The following is a 16,031-nucleotide window of genomic DNA, read 5'->3' on the forward strand; positions in this document are numbered from 1 at the left end:
CCGAGCACAAGAGCTACCAATATTCATAGGAAATCTGACTCATCACAACATACAACGTTATCATGGGACAAACAACAAAGTCTTCAGTGATAAACAGCTCAGCAGCAGAAATTAGTTAATTCCTTTGTCAAAGGACCCCAGGAACAGGCAGAACGGCTGCTCCCTGCTGTGCCTCATGCTACGATTGTTTGTTACGCTGCTGGTTGATGTCTGGCACAGCTTGAACCTGCTCAGTGAAAGTAATTCCAGAGATGAGGGACAGATATTCTGAGAACGATGTGCTCAGAAAAAGCCACGCTCTTTTCATTAGGCACCCTGATTTGTTTGGGAGCAAGGCTTCCTCTCTGAGGTCTGCTCTGGGAGGGCAAGGGAGGCAGGGCTACGAAACCCTCTCCACTGCCTGTCTCCTTTGTCCTACTCAGTTACAGAAAGACCCTCTGAATTTGGGATGCTCCTCTACCTTGTCCTCTCTCTCCATCTCCCTTTCTCGAGTTTTCCAGACTTGTGGAACAAGGAAAAAGAAGGGGAAGAATAAACTAGTAGGGTGGACCTGGCTGCTTTTAATGGCTTCAATTAGCAAGGTATTACTTTGCAAATCATATTAAAATTGGCCACTCTGATGCCGTAAGGGTTTTTCAGCCTCGACACACAACACAAACCCTCTGTCAAGGCCGGGTTGGATGGGGCCCTGGGCTCCAGGCCTGGAGGTTGGTGGCCCTGCCTGTGGCATGGGGGTTGGAGCTCTGTGACCCTTGGGGTCCCTTCCAACCCAGCCCAGCCTGGGATTCTATGATTCTGTCTGAGCAGAGAAAAGCAGGGAACAAACCCCCCAGCGGGGTCTCTTCACCCGCAGCCGCTCGTACTTACTTGCTGGAATTCATGATGTACCCCGAGGGGCACTCGTGGACGCACTCGTTGTTGTGGATGACGTGGCACCCCGACTCCCTGGCGTTTTTGCACTTGTTGTGCAGCTCCTGGCAGAAGCTGAAGGTGACGCAGCGCCAGCCCTCGAAGCGGTAGTACCCGGGCGGGCAGGTGTCCACGCACCGGCCCTCGAGGTAGAAGTTGCGGCACGCCACGCACTTCTCAGGGTCGTTGGGCTCCGTGCAGTCCCCCAGGCATTCGCTGTGACAGCACTGCCCGTCTGAGGTGCAGCCCTGGGACTTGCAGGCCGGTGGACAAACTGCAAGGAGAAGAGATGAGGCTGAGCATCGCTGGCCAACCCGACGGCGTGCGAGCAGGGAAGGCTTATGAGCAACTGCTGCTGCCTCTGCACGGTGTCTGCGAAGCGCTGGCGTCTCCCTCACCTCCACTTTTCATCACAAACTCCAGATTTTGATAACATTACTGCAGGGTGCTATCGCTCACCCTCACAACTCACTAACGCTCGCCTTTAGAGGAGAAAGCTGAGCTTTCCTCTTGTCTCCCTGCAGTACCATGAGGCTCCCAGGGGCGCTTTGCTGACTCCAACGCTACCGCCGAAGCCCAGCAGCAAAAGCTTCCCAGCCTGGGATAGCCTGTTCCACCCAGAAGATTCTAGTTTCTTGGCTGAAGACACTAAGCTTCCCACAGCAGCATGGCAAATAACATGCACCCAGCCAGCCTCTTACACAGCCCTCCAGTTTTATCAGGATTCACTTCCTCCCCATTCCCTCATCCCAGTTCTCCCAGTTTCCCTGGGGGAAGCCTCTGCCCTGGCACCAGTGCTACGTCTCCGGTGACTGTCCCAGCAAGCCCAGGAAGAAGAGCACCTGCTTGAGGCTTTTATGGTTTGCTTTTTAATTGCCCATTACTTAGCACCTCACTGTACTTTTAACAAGTGGTTTGGGCTTTGAAACAGAACCCTGAGCAAACCCCATGAGTAAGGCTGAGTGAGGGAGGAGCTGGAGGAGAGGCTGAGCAAACCCGGAGAAGCTCCATCGGAAAAGATCTAGTAAAGCTGAAGTCACCTCTACAAGAGCCAAGTACTGCACGCAGGATAATTCTGTCTGCCTCACAACACCCCAAGAGTTCTGTCCAGTACTTGGGGCCAAGGCTGGAGGGGGTTTATTTGGGGAGGTCCCAGACATGATGATGTTTGGGGGCTAAAATTGTAATTTCTGGCTAACACAAGTGAGCAGACCAGTAGTAGAACACAATCTAGTTTCATTCATGAAGCAGCACGTAGGATCCACTGACGCTCTGACCAAGTCCCCAGCTGTGGGTAGGGGAGAAAATCTCTCCCCACCATGTTCCAGGACCGCAGAACTACATGTGTGACAGGGGTTAATGCCACTCAGGGAGTGAGCAGCGGTACCTGCAGTGAGCAGGGTACTAAAGATGAGCAACCTCTGGTGTGCTCCAGCCCAGCCAAACCTCTGCAGAAAGATGTGGTGGCCAAGGTTCTATCACAAGATCCATCTGATCTCAAATATCCAACTGCTTCCATGTCAGTCATTCACTGAGGGTATGTTCTCAGTGCATCCCTCAGGATACATCCCTTAACAAGAACTGCAGGAGTAGACTTCAAATCATTTTTCTCCTTTACAATGACCAACTCACTGCCCTTCTTCAGTGTATGGTGGGGTCCATCACCAACAGTGCCTGACTGAAATGCCCCAGCCAGCTGGAAGCAACTCACAGACGATACCTTGTATTAGACTAAACACAAAGCTTGGTGTAAAAGCGTGGTTGTACCTTCTCTACCAGATGGAGAACAGCCTAGCAACAGATGTCACGCCTGCTGTGGATTAGGAATACTGGCAACAGAAAAGCACAGGAGAGAAAACTCCAGAATTTGGTCCAAACCGCTATCAAACTTACTAAGTCCAGCCTAAAATATCAAGGTTTCCAGAGGTGGTGATGATCTAGGCTGTTTCCTAAGCCAGCACTGACACAGCAATGCCTTGCAAGGGCTTTTACACCTGCTAGTACCAGCGTTCCCTGAAGAGGGGAAGGGAACGGCTGTGGCAGCCGCAGGCAGAGCACAAGTCACAGAGTTCGTCACCAGCGCTTCCTGCGACACAGCACTTCCCCAGGTCTTCTTTGTGCCTCAGAAACACAGAGCTCAAAATATTCCAAGGACAAATTGTTTCTCCAGGAGCCAGCAGAGCAGACAGGTACTTTGGGAGAGTTCTGCCCCATGCAGAGCTCCCAGTGACGCATGGCACCTATTTAACCTTACGCCACTCCATCTCTTTTCTTTTAATTTGTTATGGAAACTAATCTTCAAAGCCCTGTGCTTATTTACCGGCTGGAGCTCAGCTGCAAACGTTCACAGGGGAGAAACTGTTTAAATTCTCAACTCTAAAGTCCTTTAGAAGATGTAATTAAACTATTTTTAAACAGTTCTCAACGTTTCTTTTTCCTGTTCCACGAGCTTTTGATGTCTCGAAGGCAGCCCGACGGCAGCCAGGCAGCCCGACAGCAGCCAGGCAGCCCTGGCAACGTCTTTTTTTCCATTAAGCACTCGAGACCAGCAATTGTCAATCACTATTTTGCACAAATCCTCCTTCCACAAGATCCTGAGCAGATGTCATCTTGACAAGACCAAAGGATGCACACTAGAGAGGGCCTGGAAGTCACACAGAAACCTCTCCAGCACATCTTCACAACCCATTTTCATACCTGTTGCTCCAGCATCCAGGTGCTGTGGCCCTGGGTGGGTTGTTTGCTTGGTTCAGCTTGCTGCTTTCACTGCAGGATGACACTGATCAGGTCTGTGCTGACCTCACTACCCTCCCTCACTGGGGTTTGCAGACTCCAGTAAACATCACTGGTCCATGGAGACTCGCCTTGTTGCGATGGGGTGATACTTTTGGGAGCCGTGGCACAATCCCACACAAACCGAGGTGGCTCTGGGTGTGCTGACAGAGCATCTATGCAGCTCCAGCCTCCAGTTAACACTGTGGGACTTCAGGGTGATGTGGTGCCTCCCGCTCAGCACAGGGAAAAAAGCCAGCTCTCTTCATTCCCCACCAGAGAGAGTCAAAAGGGAACCGACTACATCCCAGTCAGAGACGGGGAACAGCTGTTTGGGGGTAGGGGCTGAAGCCACTGTGCTGTCCCACAAGAACTGGTGCAGGAGTACATGCTACAGCACCGGGTCCTGAGCAAAGCAGCTCATCACAGCTATGGAACCCACACCTCACATCGTGCAAAGCAGGACCCTCAAGGCCCCCATCCCAAGGCTCACACAGCCCAATGCTCCACCCAACCTGCCCCGGGTCGGGGAGAAACGGAGCAGGCAGGTCCAAACCTTCTTGTTTCAGGGGTGAATAAATATTTAACCAGCTAAAGCAGCTCCAAAGACTTAGGAAACAATGCATTTTACCAACCCCACTGATTAGAGATTCAAACTGACATTTCTCCGTGCGGCAGAGGCCCAGCTTGGGGGGGACAAAAGGCAGCAGAGTCAGCGCAAAGGAATTCCTACCTCTGTGGATCGCTCCCATCGTTACACCACTTCCCCGTGCTCCAGGTGAAAACAGCACAGGCCGATACCGTAAACACGTTCCCGAGCCAGCACAGGTAGCCAGGAGATCCGTATTTAACAGGCAAGTCAATTAGGCATTAAGCTCTTCAGCTAATAAACAGGGTTTGTTTGAGGATCTGATTAAAATAATTCGTGGGGTGTCTCTCTCCTTGCTTTCTGCTTACCCAAACAACAGCAGCGTATTGTCAGGGGGGGGAAACAGGAGATAAAAATCACTCTGGGGAAGTTTTGCTGTTCTTTTGGGATCTGCTGCTACTGGATGGGTTTGGATAGGGATGCCCTGGGCGAGCTGAACCGAGCGATCAGATGGATCATGGTTTGGGCACAATGTTTCTTCATTAGGAAGAAACTCTAAGTCACACGTGGTATATACTGTGATGACAAGTATCATACTGGACAGGGCCAGGTGTCCCCAGGTGGCTTTTGGGCTGGTTTGTTATACATCAATGTGATCTTTCCACTGTGCTGACAAGCCCCGTGGGTACAGGTCAGCAGAGCAGCCCCAGGCCACCGCGGGTCCACCGGCCGAGACAGCGTCGAAGAGCCAGCTCACCTCACACCATCGAGTCCCTTTTCCCCAATTACACAAGCTGTTATTCTGATTACAGATGAGGCAATTAGGAGGCTCCAGATCCAACGAAATCCAGGACAGAAAACAACTGTGGCAGGAGAACCGCCCTCAACCTCAGCCAATGCATTTGCTGCCTGCGCAGGGAGGCATCCAACCGCTCCGCTATCTGCACAAGGCAAACACGCCTTAACCCCTTGCCAGCCACCCAAAAACGGGCTCCCCAAACATGTCCCGAGCGGAGGGAGTCCACGCCACGCTCAAAACTCATTAGGCTAATGCAACTGAACCGGCTCTCGCAGAGCTGTGTTTTTCTCATGGCAGAGTGTATTTATAACCAGGAGAGAAACGTAGGAGGAAGCTGCTATGAACCCAGCATTGACACGGCTTAAAATGGCTTGTTTTGGCTGTGAGGTGCCCCGCTGGGTGCCAGGGCTGAGGGCAGTGTAACGTTAGATGACGTGCGCACGCACATAACTCAACGCTGGAGTCCCGCAGGAGCAGGATGGCAGAGCTCTGGCCTTTCCCCACGGGGTTTTTTTTTTCTCCTCTTACTGTAAATGGCAACAATATCTCTGGTACAACTTCATCCATGAATAGCCCGGCACAGGCGCACACGTACAGCCATGCTGGAGCTACAGCCACAGCGGGAACCCACTTAATTCCCTGACCGCGCAGTCACGATACCGACCCCCCTAGAGTTGGGTTCTCCACACAAAACCAACAAGGGAGGGGGGGGAAAAGGAAGCCCAAGGACTAATCGCTCAGGGCAGTGACTCCTCGGAGCGCGTGTTGCAAACGTGTGATCCCAATTTAGCACTGCTGGCTTCCTGAATTTCGGCAAGTGCTGAGCGGCGCTGCTGCTACTGACATCCCTCCACACGAGTCCTACCCCCTCAACCTCCTCACACGCCTGTGCATTGCATCCTGTTGTAGGTACAGGGATTTTTTTAACTTTATCACTTTTCTTCAAGATTAATTCATTCTCTTCCTGTTGAGAAGACTCTGACTTCACTAAGCCATGAAGCAGTGCTTGGTACAGAGCTCTCCAACACCATTTCTATCGGTACAACTTAAATTATTACTCTGGTTATTTACCCACAGTCATCTATTTTCTTGTGAGCAATTATGTGATCTGAACACGTCGAGATGACGCTGGATCTGAGTGTGTTAGCGCACCGTAAGGCTGAAAGGAAGTATTAAAAGCTGAATAAACCCGAGCCCTATGGACACTAGGTAGGATATAAACCCTCAGACCAGAGCGGGGTGACGGTGGCTGCCGCAAGAAAACCAGCACACTGCCAACCCCTCCACACACTGGCCTGTGGCCCTCAATTATTTCCTCACGTGACCCAGACCGGAGAGGCAGAAACCTCAACCCCAAACCCCAGCAGCAGCAGCTTTGGGCTGCGCAGGGCAGGCTGCTCCCAGGACGTGGTCATAGAGGTCTGCCTGGGTGACTACTGACTGTAGCTCTCCCAGACCTTCCTGAATCTACAAGACAAACAGAGAGATGAGAAGAGAACACAAAGCAAGAGCTGAATGTGCTTCTGCCAGAGGAGTGCCAGTGATGCCTGACACCGGAGGGAGCAGCAAAGCAAAATCACCAGGCGTTCAAGCAAACGTTATGTCACTTAATCACAGTCCCTGACTGCCCTAACAGCATCTATCCCTCCCTTCTCCCTGCTGGAGAAATCCAAGGAACAGCCCTTCCAAAACCCACGACCCAAGCGCCCTGATCCCGACTCGGGAAGCAGCAAGTGCCAGATAAATCCAAGGTTTGACAATCAGCACTAAAATTAAAGTGTTATTTATAAAATAAGATATTACAGGACATAATGCCACGACCCCACTGAACCATGAGTCGGGAACGTCAGGAGGTCCTTATTTACACAGGAACAGATAAAATTAACTGCAGGTGCCTCCCTTCCCATAGACAGAGACTTCCAAAAACAACACGCTGTTACTAAAGCGTAAAGGAAGCTCTTCCCATTGACATTTCTCAGGACGGCGTTGCAGTGCTTATCTCATCTATCAGTAAGGATAAGAAAAGACTTGTTTCTCCTCCCAACCCTTTCACAAGTTACGTGCTCGCTTGGAGCTACGGGGAATGTCTCAGATGTTCCAACACGGGATCGGTGCCATTCGCAAACCCCGCGGATTCGGCTGCTTCCCACAAGGCATCCTCCCAGCTAAGGACAGCCAGCACTGCTAACACCAACAGAGGTGCTGGTACTGCTGTGTGGACCTGTCAGGATCGGCAACTGTGAGTTTAAGAGAGATAAAAGGGTCTGGAGTGGTGTGCCACCTTGTCCGGCCGCGATAACGGAGGATCCGGAGGTCCCTGAAAGTTGTTGAATGGAGATAGGGGGAAAAGGTTGAGCGCTGTTGTTGATAGAGGGAAGGAGCAGATAGAGGGAGACTTCTCTAGAAATGCCATCTCTTCCATGCCAACTTTTGGCTGTTTAGGCCGTGGAGTAATTTATCTTCTGTGCTACACCTACCAGTGGAGTTGTTCTCTGGAAACAGAGATATTTACTCGTACGTCAATTAAGCGAAGGGATACACAACACTTACCAGGGGGAACCCAGCCATAGGTGTATACACACACTTTTATTTATATAAGATTACTTATATCTGTATTTATATGCTGATACCATGAAGCCTGGAGGATGTCATCAACTTCGATGGATCCTGTGGGTGCCTCTGGACACTTGCTCTTACACGGGTACAAACGTACAGCCTTTGGAGACTGACATGCTGCTCCAGCCACTGCACCACAGACACAACCAGGTGTATAAAGCCCTGTGTGGCTCTGGGCTCCACAGCTCACCTTGGAGGCTGGGGATAGCACCACACCCTGGTATCACCTCGTTTTTCAGGGACAGGACTTCCTGAGGTACAAACCTCAGCTATGAAAGCCCCTCACCTTGTCCCGTGGAGCCTCCAGGACAGGCTCACACTTCACAGACCTTCTAGACCCTTCTCCTTCCTTCCCTTTGAAGGTTTTCAATCCTGCTCTCCCTTGTCACCCCAATGATTTATACAGAGAAGTGGATGCCTCTGCCACCTTGAGTATACCTGCTATTGCCTAGAGAGAACAAAGAGCAAGGAAACATTGTCCTTTCACACACATTTTACACCGTGGCAGCAAAACCCTTCTGAACCGAAGCTACAGAGAGAGCAAAGCACCACTCTCTGATGAGAGCAAGGGGACAAAGCTGAAAAAAAGAGTAATACAAAGAGTTTAAGTCCAGCCTGGGTCTGTTCTCGTTCTGAGAACCTTGCAATCAAGCTGAGTCCCCAAGCAGGTAAAAGCAACTCACAGCAATCTGGCTAAAGCGGGTGGCAATCGAGCTCCAAATGCCCAAACACAGGGTGTGATGTGGAAACACAGCAGCACTGTTAGAGGCGGAACCGGTGTCACAAAGGGCACGCAAGGATAGCGACCAGAAGTTGTAAACACTTTACCTTGTGCCTACAACACGGCTGTTGTGCCATTCTCTGGCAAGGAGCTCCAGCCTGTTCCTTGTACTTTGTGGTCAAAGTTACACGGGAGCGTTAGTGCAGCACAAGGGATGGGGAATAACCACTGGCCTCTCCTTGCTTGGTTGTTTTCCTCCAAGCCCCAAAGCTGACTCTGCATCTTCAGGCAAAGCCTGGAGGCCACAGGCAGTTACGACTAGGTGTAAACCTGCCCGTACAATTCAGTGTTAACTCAGGCTTTGCTACTGGCCCTGCCTCTGGTGGGTTAGAGCTGAAGAAGATGAAGCAGCTCCACAGCTGCTCCCACCCCTCAGGTACTGAGGGCACCTTGCTGAAGAGCCCCACAGTGAGATCTGTCTCCTCATAAAAAGGGATGGAAGCATTCAGCATTCCTCTGAGGAACAGGGGGATTTGTTCATTTTAAAGCAGCACCTCGTATCACACTGATTCTGTACATTGGAACAGGGGATTTGCAATTCAGGCCAAGAGCAGAATCCTGCAAGTGAATTTGGGGAGCTTCCTGCAACGCTTTGCTCACAGGTTCAGCCACAGCTCTACGGGTGCTATTTTGTTGTTATGGTTTGTTAAGTTTCAATCCTTCTTACGTATAACCTGAGGATCTGTCTTTATCATTCACCAGTTGATACGCCACCGAGGAGCTAATGAAAGCTTCACGTTAATGTTTAACTATATATTACCCTTTCTGATGAACAGCATCTTGCAAACATCCCTGTTGGCTTTAACCTGCTCCTGGTGAGCGCGCCCACTCACACTGCCATCCCAGAAGGCCCCAGAGAATCACATTAACGTGGTCCAGGCAGCCATGAGCATCCTAAAACCAAGTGCAAATGTATGCAAAGTCTCTATCCACATAGTATTTTGAGTGCTATCCCTACTCTCCAAGCAGGGGGTGAACCTCCTCCCTCCCAGCCAGGTGACCGTATTGGCACCGCGCTGGGGACAACCTTCTCAGACAGCCAATTTGTTTTCATAGCCATCAGCAGCACAGAATAAGCATGGCAGAGTAAGAAATCAGAAGCTCAGCACTGAATGAGAGAAGATGCTGCTTCAGGACAAGCTGTAAAAGGGAAATATGGAGGTTTGTGTCTGCCCCAGAGAGAAGCAGAGACAGACGAAGACAGGCAGAAGCGTTTGGGTGTATGGTGACGGCTGAAGAACAAGGTCCAGCTGATGTTTCCAAATGTAGGTCTAACACCAGCTATTGCTTTTATTACTTTTACCTACAAATCCCGTCCTGAAAAACGAGGAGCGATACGATCAAAGCACGAGGTGAAATGCGTAACCTTTGCTTTCTGCAAAGATAAGAGGGCCAAGATTGCTTTTCTCAAGGCCACTGAGAAGGATGTTGTAGTAAACAAGGCAGGAAAGAATGAAAGCTAAGCTGGCACGCTGGGCTACGTGGGAAAAGGAAGATTGCATTTGAGATAGGCTGTGCAAAAACATACCCCAGGCACGCAAAATATGAGCGAATGACACCAAAAAGGACACACAGCTCACAGCAAAGGGGAAAGCAGAGCTGTCCATAGCCACGGAAGGTAATGAAACGGGAGGAAGGGTAAGATTAACCACAAGGAGATTAGGCTGATAACTAATGATCTAACAGAAATGTCAGGCAGAGGTTAAGATTTTAATCTGGACCGATTTCACGGCATAGCCATGAATTGTAAACACGGATACCAATGCTGAAGCTCTGTTTGTGGATGAAGATACTGCAAAGGAGGAACATAACTTATTCCAGATCCCTCTTCCCACCTCACCTGCCAGAGGATGAGGAGAGAGAAAGGTAAAGTATCACCTGAAGGTCAGTTGTGCGAAGAAATACTCAGAGGGTGAGTTTTCTGTGAAGCAAAGCTACCTGACACCACCAACCAGGTTGTGGGGCTTTCTTCCCCTCTCAAGGTACCAGGATGCACAAGCTGTTTTAGCACATGGTCATTCAGTTTGCCACCCAAACCCTTGCGAGACAGGGAATGGCTGTGGTGGGAATCCAAGCTCAGTGCCAGCAGTCCCATCCCATGGCAGCCCCCCTAAGGATACAGGGCTTTGCTCTGTGCCAAGAGGGGCTGGTACCATAGCTGGCAGCAGAGGGAAGGAGGCTCCATGTCTCAAGCAGCCCCTCTAACCAGGCAGCACCTCTGGAAGTTGGGCAGCTGCCCGCTCCCCGGCATCACCCCAGGCTGGCAGCAGGACACCATACAGCAGTTCTACTCCACGCAAGCAGCCAGCACACAAAGCAATTCACCTTAGGGCTAACACACCCACCCTCCTGCTACCAGGTTTGTTTCCCACGCAGATACACCCAGAACCAAACACCCTGAAGCCTGTCACCTGCGGTTTATTGGGTGCTGTGGTTTTTCCCTGAACCCACAGCAACTTTTTTCCCCCAAATCCTGTTTGAACTGAGGAAAGGAGAAACACACACAGCATCTCACTGGCATTAAATGCCCAGGCTACATGCCCCCTTCTCTCCCTGCCCCGAAGCAGTATGCATGCTCTCTGGGGTTTATTTCTAGGGATGAGAATTTACTTCATGGTACTGAAATAGATACTGTTCACTTGCAGCCCCACAGAGAGTGGTTGGGACCTCCCTATGGAATGTATTTTTATTCACTACTTACCCTCGTCCTCTTCAGTATAGTAACAGGGGCCATGTTCAAGTAATTCAATGTACAATACTATGTGGCTGCACACAAAGTACCCGACTCCCCTCTATCTGGATATATATGTCACCCACCTAACAGCTTCTCCTTACAAACACACCCATCCCTGTAGTTACCCACCTATCCATATATAGGATCTGGGCCACTTTGCTCGGCTTCGAGGCACCAAACAAGGAATGATAAAAATGACCCAAAGCCACACAAATACCACCCTAAGGAAAAACAAATGGCCATGGATTAGTCCAAGCCCCACTAACCACATTGCACAAGGCACCCCCAGAGACTATTAATCTGCTTCTCCTTGTAAATTACGCAAGAGAAAGTTGTAATCTGAAGTAATTTAATCCCAAACTAGTTGTGCCATCCCAACTAGGAGAGGCCAGCAAGGAGGGAGCTGAATCTTCTAAAGTTACACTAAGCTGGGGATCTTGGATTCTCAGTCTTCCTTCCACAACTGTTAACGGCTCCAACTGTCAGTTGTCTGAACGGGGAAGATCCCGGTTTGCTGCTGCTGGGGTGAACTCTTAAACTCAACCTGAGGGTCTCTGAAGTTGTGCTGTTCAGTCAGAAGTACATACAGGAGTAGCAGAAGCCTCATTATCTGCCTGTTTAACTAAGAAATAGAGATGGGAACCTCCTCAACAAAAAACTTGAAGCTGCATCAGTTTCTCCAGGGATGAAGAGTCTTTTTCTTAAAGTAAACCGTGGCGGTCTCAGGTCTCAGCCCAGAGCTGCCCTTACTGAACACAACCTTCACCTGGAAGGGAGCCGGAAACGTTTTTGAGACGCAGCCCAGTCCATGCACCTGCCCAAGGCCAGATCAAACACCTCACTTAATACAGTTCTGACAATTGTTTGTCTAAACAATTCTGCCTGGAGGCACTTCCCTCATTCACTGCCTGAGGGTTAGTGAAGTCCTGCTCCTCAGCAGGGCGCTCTGATCAGCTCCATGTTACGGATGCTGCCGAGGCACGGAGAAGGGCACACAACCACCCAAGGAGTCAAGTGCAATCCCCCACAAAATGCGATGGGTACCACCTGACAGCTCCCTGCAGCTCGGGCTCCCTGGGTATCACGTTTGAAACGGTGCCACTTCGAGTTATGCTGTGGGTGGGTGGCTGGCTGGATGTGTTCCCATGGTGCAGAGTCACCAGCAAATCTGAGCACTGTGAGACCCAAAGCGTGTTTGGAAAACACAATCTGGAGTTCTTTTTGTTATCACAGATTAGAGCTGGTGGAAAAACAACAGGCTCTTCCCCAGCACTGATCAACAAGCACCGTCACGCAGCGACTCCTCCTTTCGCCAACAGAGCCATGCAAAACACCAGGACGTTCTTCTTATCACACCCACCGAACTCAGGCGCTGCACAGGCTTGGAGGAGAGCATTTCAGATTCCCCAGAACAAGCCACGGGTGCTGGATGCAGACACCTGGCTCTAAGGGACTCGTAGGCTCAGTTTGTGGACTACAATCTTGATATCTACACGCAGAAAGAGCAGCCAAATGGTACACGCATTATTTGAGCAGCCCCAGAGAGTGGGAGGGAAGCCTGAGGGGAAGAAGAGTCCACACATCCCATTTTCTTTCCCTCCTGTAATAATTGTAGGAATGATGGTGAGGTGAGGAGTTCTTTGGGATAAAACACCAGTTTCTGCAGAACTCTCCTTTCATTCCACCTCCAGGTAAGGCTGCTACTGCACAGTACATTCCCCAGCCTGCCAGAGACACGGAGCACACCGAGCTTCCCTGAGCCTAACGTCCACCGAACTGAATGAGCAGAGAAAGAGTTTATTAATAGAGCTTTAAAGGCTTCCCTTCAAATAGTTTTAAAACAAAAGCCTTACTCCTTTAAGCCATGTTAAGGCTCTGTGGGGCGAGACTTTCAGCCAGCCAGACATCGCACTGAGGAGCTCCATTTCCTCTCTGGCTTTTGGGAGCTTTTGAGGGGTACTTACAAGGGAATTCTTGGACTCCTTCGTCCCAAACTGGAGCTGAGGAAATACATCCAGTGGGATGAGCCTTACTTCAGCAAGATAACATTCCAAAGAGACCAGAGACCAGAAAAAACAAGTCCTGTTTGTTTTATTAAATCACTGCTCTTGGGTTTTCAGCGCCCGTAGAGGGTAAGCCGTCTGTCTTTGCAGAAGAGACAGGGAAAACATTTCCCTGATACTCAGATTTTAAGGAATACTGTCATTCCTTGGGAATTCCTGCAATCCTTGCAGTGCTGTAATGCAACATGGATGCCTGAGGAAGCTTAAAACGGGAACAGAGAACTGCTCGGATATCCCGTGGTGTCTGCTGACCGGCACGTGCCTCGCTCCTGGGAAGCCCCGCGCGCTGACAGAGGCTCCCACATCATCCCCAAGGTTTTCTACCCGTGTCTTGAGCAGTGCAGCAGGGTTTAAGCCCACCTATGAGCATTCTTTGCATACTTTCTCCATCATAAAACCCTGCCGATAGCACGGAGCTCTGGCGCGGCGTCCAACGCTTCTGCGAGAGGGATTTCCAGACACAATAGCTGGAACTTGGTTTATTTTCCCTCACAGGTTGCTCAGTAGAAAAACCTCTGCTACTGTTCTCAGGTATTACAGAACGGATGGCTCAGTAGCTAACAGCACCGCAGCACCGAAAGCAAAGCTGCCAAGTGCAGCAGCTCTCCCACAGACACCGGATAATCCTCCTTCCTTCACACACAGCACTGGACTTGGCCCCCTCCACATCACTAGGGGGAAAATAATCAGTGAGCATACACCCAAGCCCCATCCTGTGTTGTGCAAACCACCCAGCAGCTCTGCGGTGGGGCTGTCAGTGTAATATCCCCCCCACAGCTGAGGAGATCCCAAAGCTTCAGCTGGGAATCTTGGCTGCACAATTCCCAGCCGTGCCTGTCCCCTTGCCCTACCAACCTTCCCTCTGACTCCTACAGCCCAGGAGGCTTTGTGTTGTTGACCAAACTGAGACTGACCTACCCCCCCCCCTTCCCTGCTCCAGACAGTTTGCTTTATAAAAAAGCACTAAATGAGGAACTGTGCTTGGGGATGAGTCTAAATCAAACCGAGAGGAGCACGAAGAACCAGAAAGCCAGCAACCATAGACGTTCCTGCCACTCAGCCTGAGGACAGTTCCTCTGATCTCCAACAAGCCTGCGAGCCAAGTCACCCCAATTCCCTGCCTTTGACTTAAAATCCATCAGTCTCTCCCTGCAGCTTGAGCTCAGGCCCAGCTCATCCTGTCAGGGCCCTGAAATTCCAGCATGGCCACATATCAGCAGCTCTACAGGAGTCCCAAGCAACCTGCAGTAAGACGTGTACCTCTCCAGATACCCTCAAATCACACAGAACAACAAAGGCTGGGGTAGTTCTACCAACAGATTTACAACATTTCCCCTTCCCTGACTGAAAAGGCCTCACAAACTTTACAATCTCAACTGCAATTCTGATCCTATTCTGAGTGAAGGAGAATGAAACTCCACTTAGGAAGCTTTCTGGAGGTGAACAGGTGCCGAGCATCCTGCCCTGCGATTCCAGTTCATTTAAACAGAGACTCACAAGGAAGCCAGGCTGGGATGAAAACATTATCCTCACTTTGCCAACATTTAAGCACTAGACAGAGCCGGGGCTGATTCTCTGTTTGTTTTAAATGTCAGAAGCCAAAATAAAAGCAACAAAGTCAGGCCAGCCAGCACGGTTTCCCCCTCCCTCCCTCCCTCCCTCCCTCCCTCCCTCCCTCCCTCCCTCCCTCCCTCCCTCCCTCCCTCCCTCCCTCCCTCCCTCCCTCCCTCCCTCCCTCCCAGTCCCCTCATCTAAAAAAATCCAGATAAAGGCGATGAACACACAGGGTTGTAATCTACAGCATCCCAGAGCCCAAGAGACCCTGAGCTGGATTCTACACTTCAGCAATGCCAGCCCCAAGCTCTGGATCAAAGCAGCAACTGAAAGAACTCCAGGCACGTCCCGAGCAGCTCAGTGCTGGCAGAAAACTCCAGCCCATCCCCCTGCAACGGCCCCTTACCCAGTTTGTAGGGGTTTTTTTAGCTAGCCCACAGTCCTAACTAAAGAAACATATAAATCCCAGCAAGTTCATCCACATCCCAATAGGAACCCACAGACAATGATGGGATATAATTGGAAAGCACCCCCGTTGAACTTTGAACCAGCTATTGTTACACACCAAGAAAGAAGCATGAGTGTTGCTTCCTCCAGGCCACAGTTGGTTATTCCCCAGCTCTGTAATTCATCCAAAGGTCCTGAAACCCCCAACCTTTCACCAGAAACAGTCCTTGCACCGGGCGCACCTGGGGTTTTTTGACCTTTCTTGTGTTTTGTTTTGTGGTGGGGGTTTTTTTTTGACCACAAAATTTATTTGCAAAGGCAATTCCTGACCAAGATGTGTCAGAGAGCTTTGCCAAGTGACATTAGTTCAGCTGGTCATCTTATACACGCTAAACATCTGCCTCTGTAGAGCCTCAACGGTTCCCAACCCCTCCAAAGCCTCCTGCAAGAAGGATCTCTAGGTCCTTGTCTGTAAAGCCAGCGAACACTGTGTTGTCATACACACCTCCAGTTTATTTTGCTCTCTGCCTACACCAGTGAAGGGTCATCACAGCCACACATGGGTCAGAACGCTGCAAGAAGTAATTACAAGTGTTAAGAGTTAAAATCCAGAGTCACCATTGTCCTGCCTTCATTAAGGAGGTGTAAGGGGAGGAAAACACACAGGATCTACATGCTGGCCAGTTCCTTACCTTCACGTATGGCCCCCAGCACCCAGAAGAGCAGGATTTGCTCCCAATGAGTTGCCCTCTCCCAGCAAACACAAC

The 16,031-nt window shown here is 50.5% G+C and overlaps 1 protein-coding gene across 2 annotated transcripts in view; it reads right to left on the bottom strand.

Moving 5' to 3' along the window:
* The window catches only part of INSR (insulin receptor), a gene marked incomplete at its 5' end in the record, with an annotated part of 45,609 nt that overhangs the window by 16,683 nt on the left and 12,895 nt on the right, over positions 1 to 16,031 (bottom strand). For both annotated transcript variants that reach the window (XM_084276099.1, XM_084276098.1), the window contains one exon: positions 868 to 1,183. In XM_084276099.1, the coding sequence (XP_084132225.1) occupies positions 868 to 1,183 (316 nt within the window). The remainder of the gene's footprint in view (positions 1 to 867; positions 1,184 to 16,031) is intronic.

This window comes from Gallinula chloropus (genome assembly GCF_964237585.1).
Source record: "Gallinula chloropus genome assembly, chromosome: 28".
In the NCBI taxonomy this organism is placed as follows: Eukaryota; Metazoa; Chordata; class Aves; order Gruiformes; family Rallidae; genus Gallinula; species Gallinula chloropus.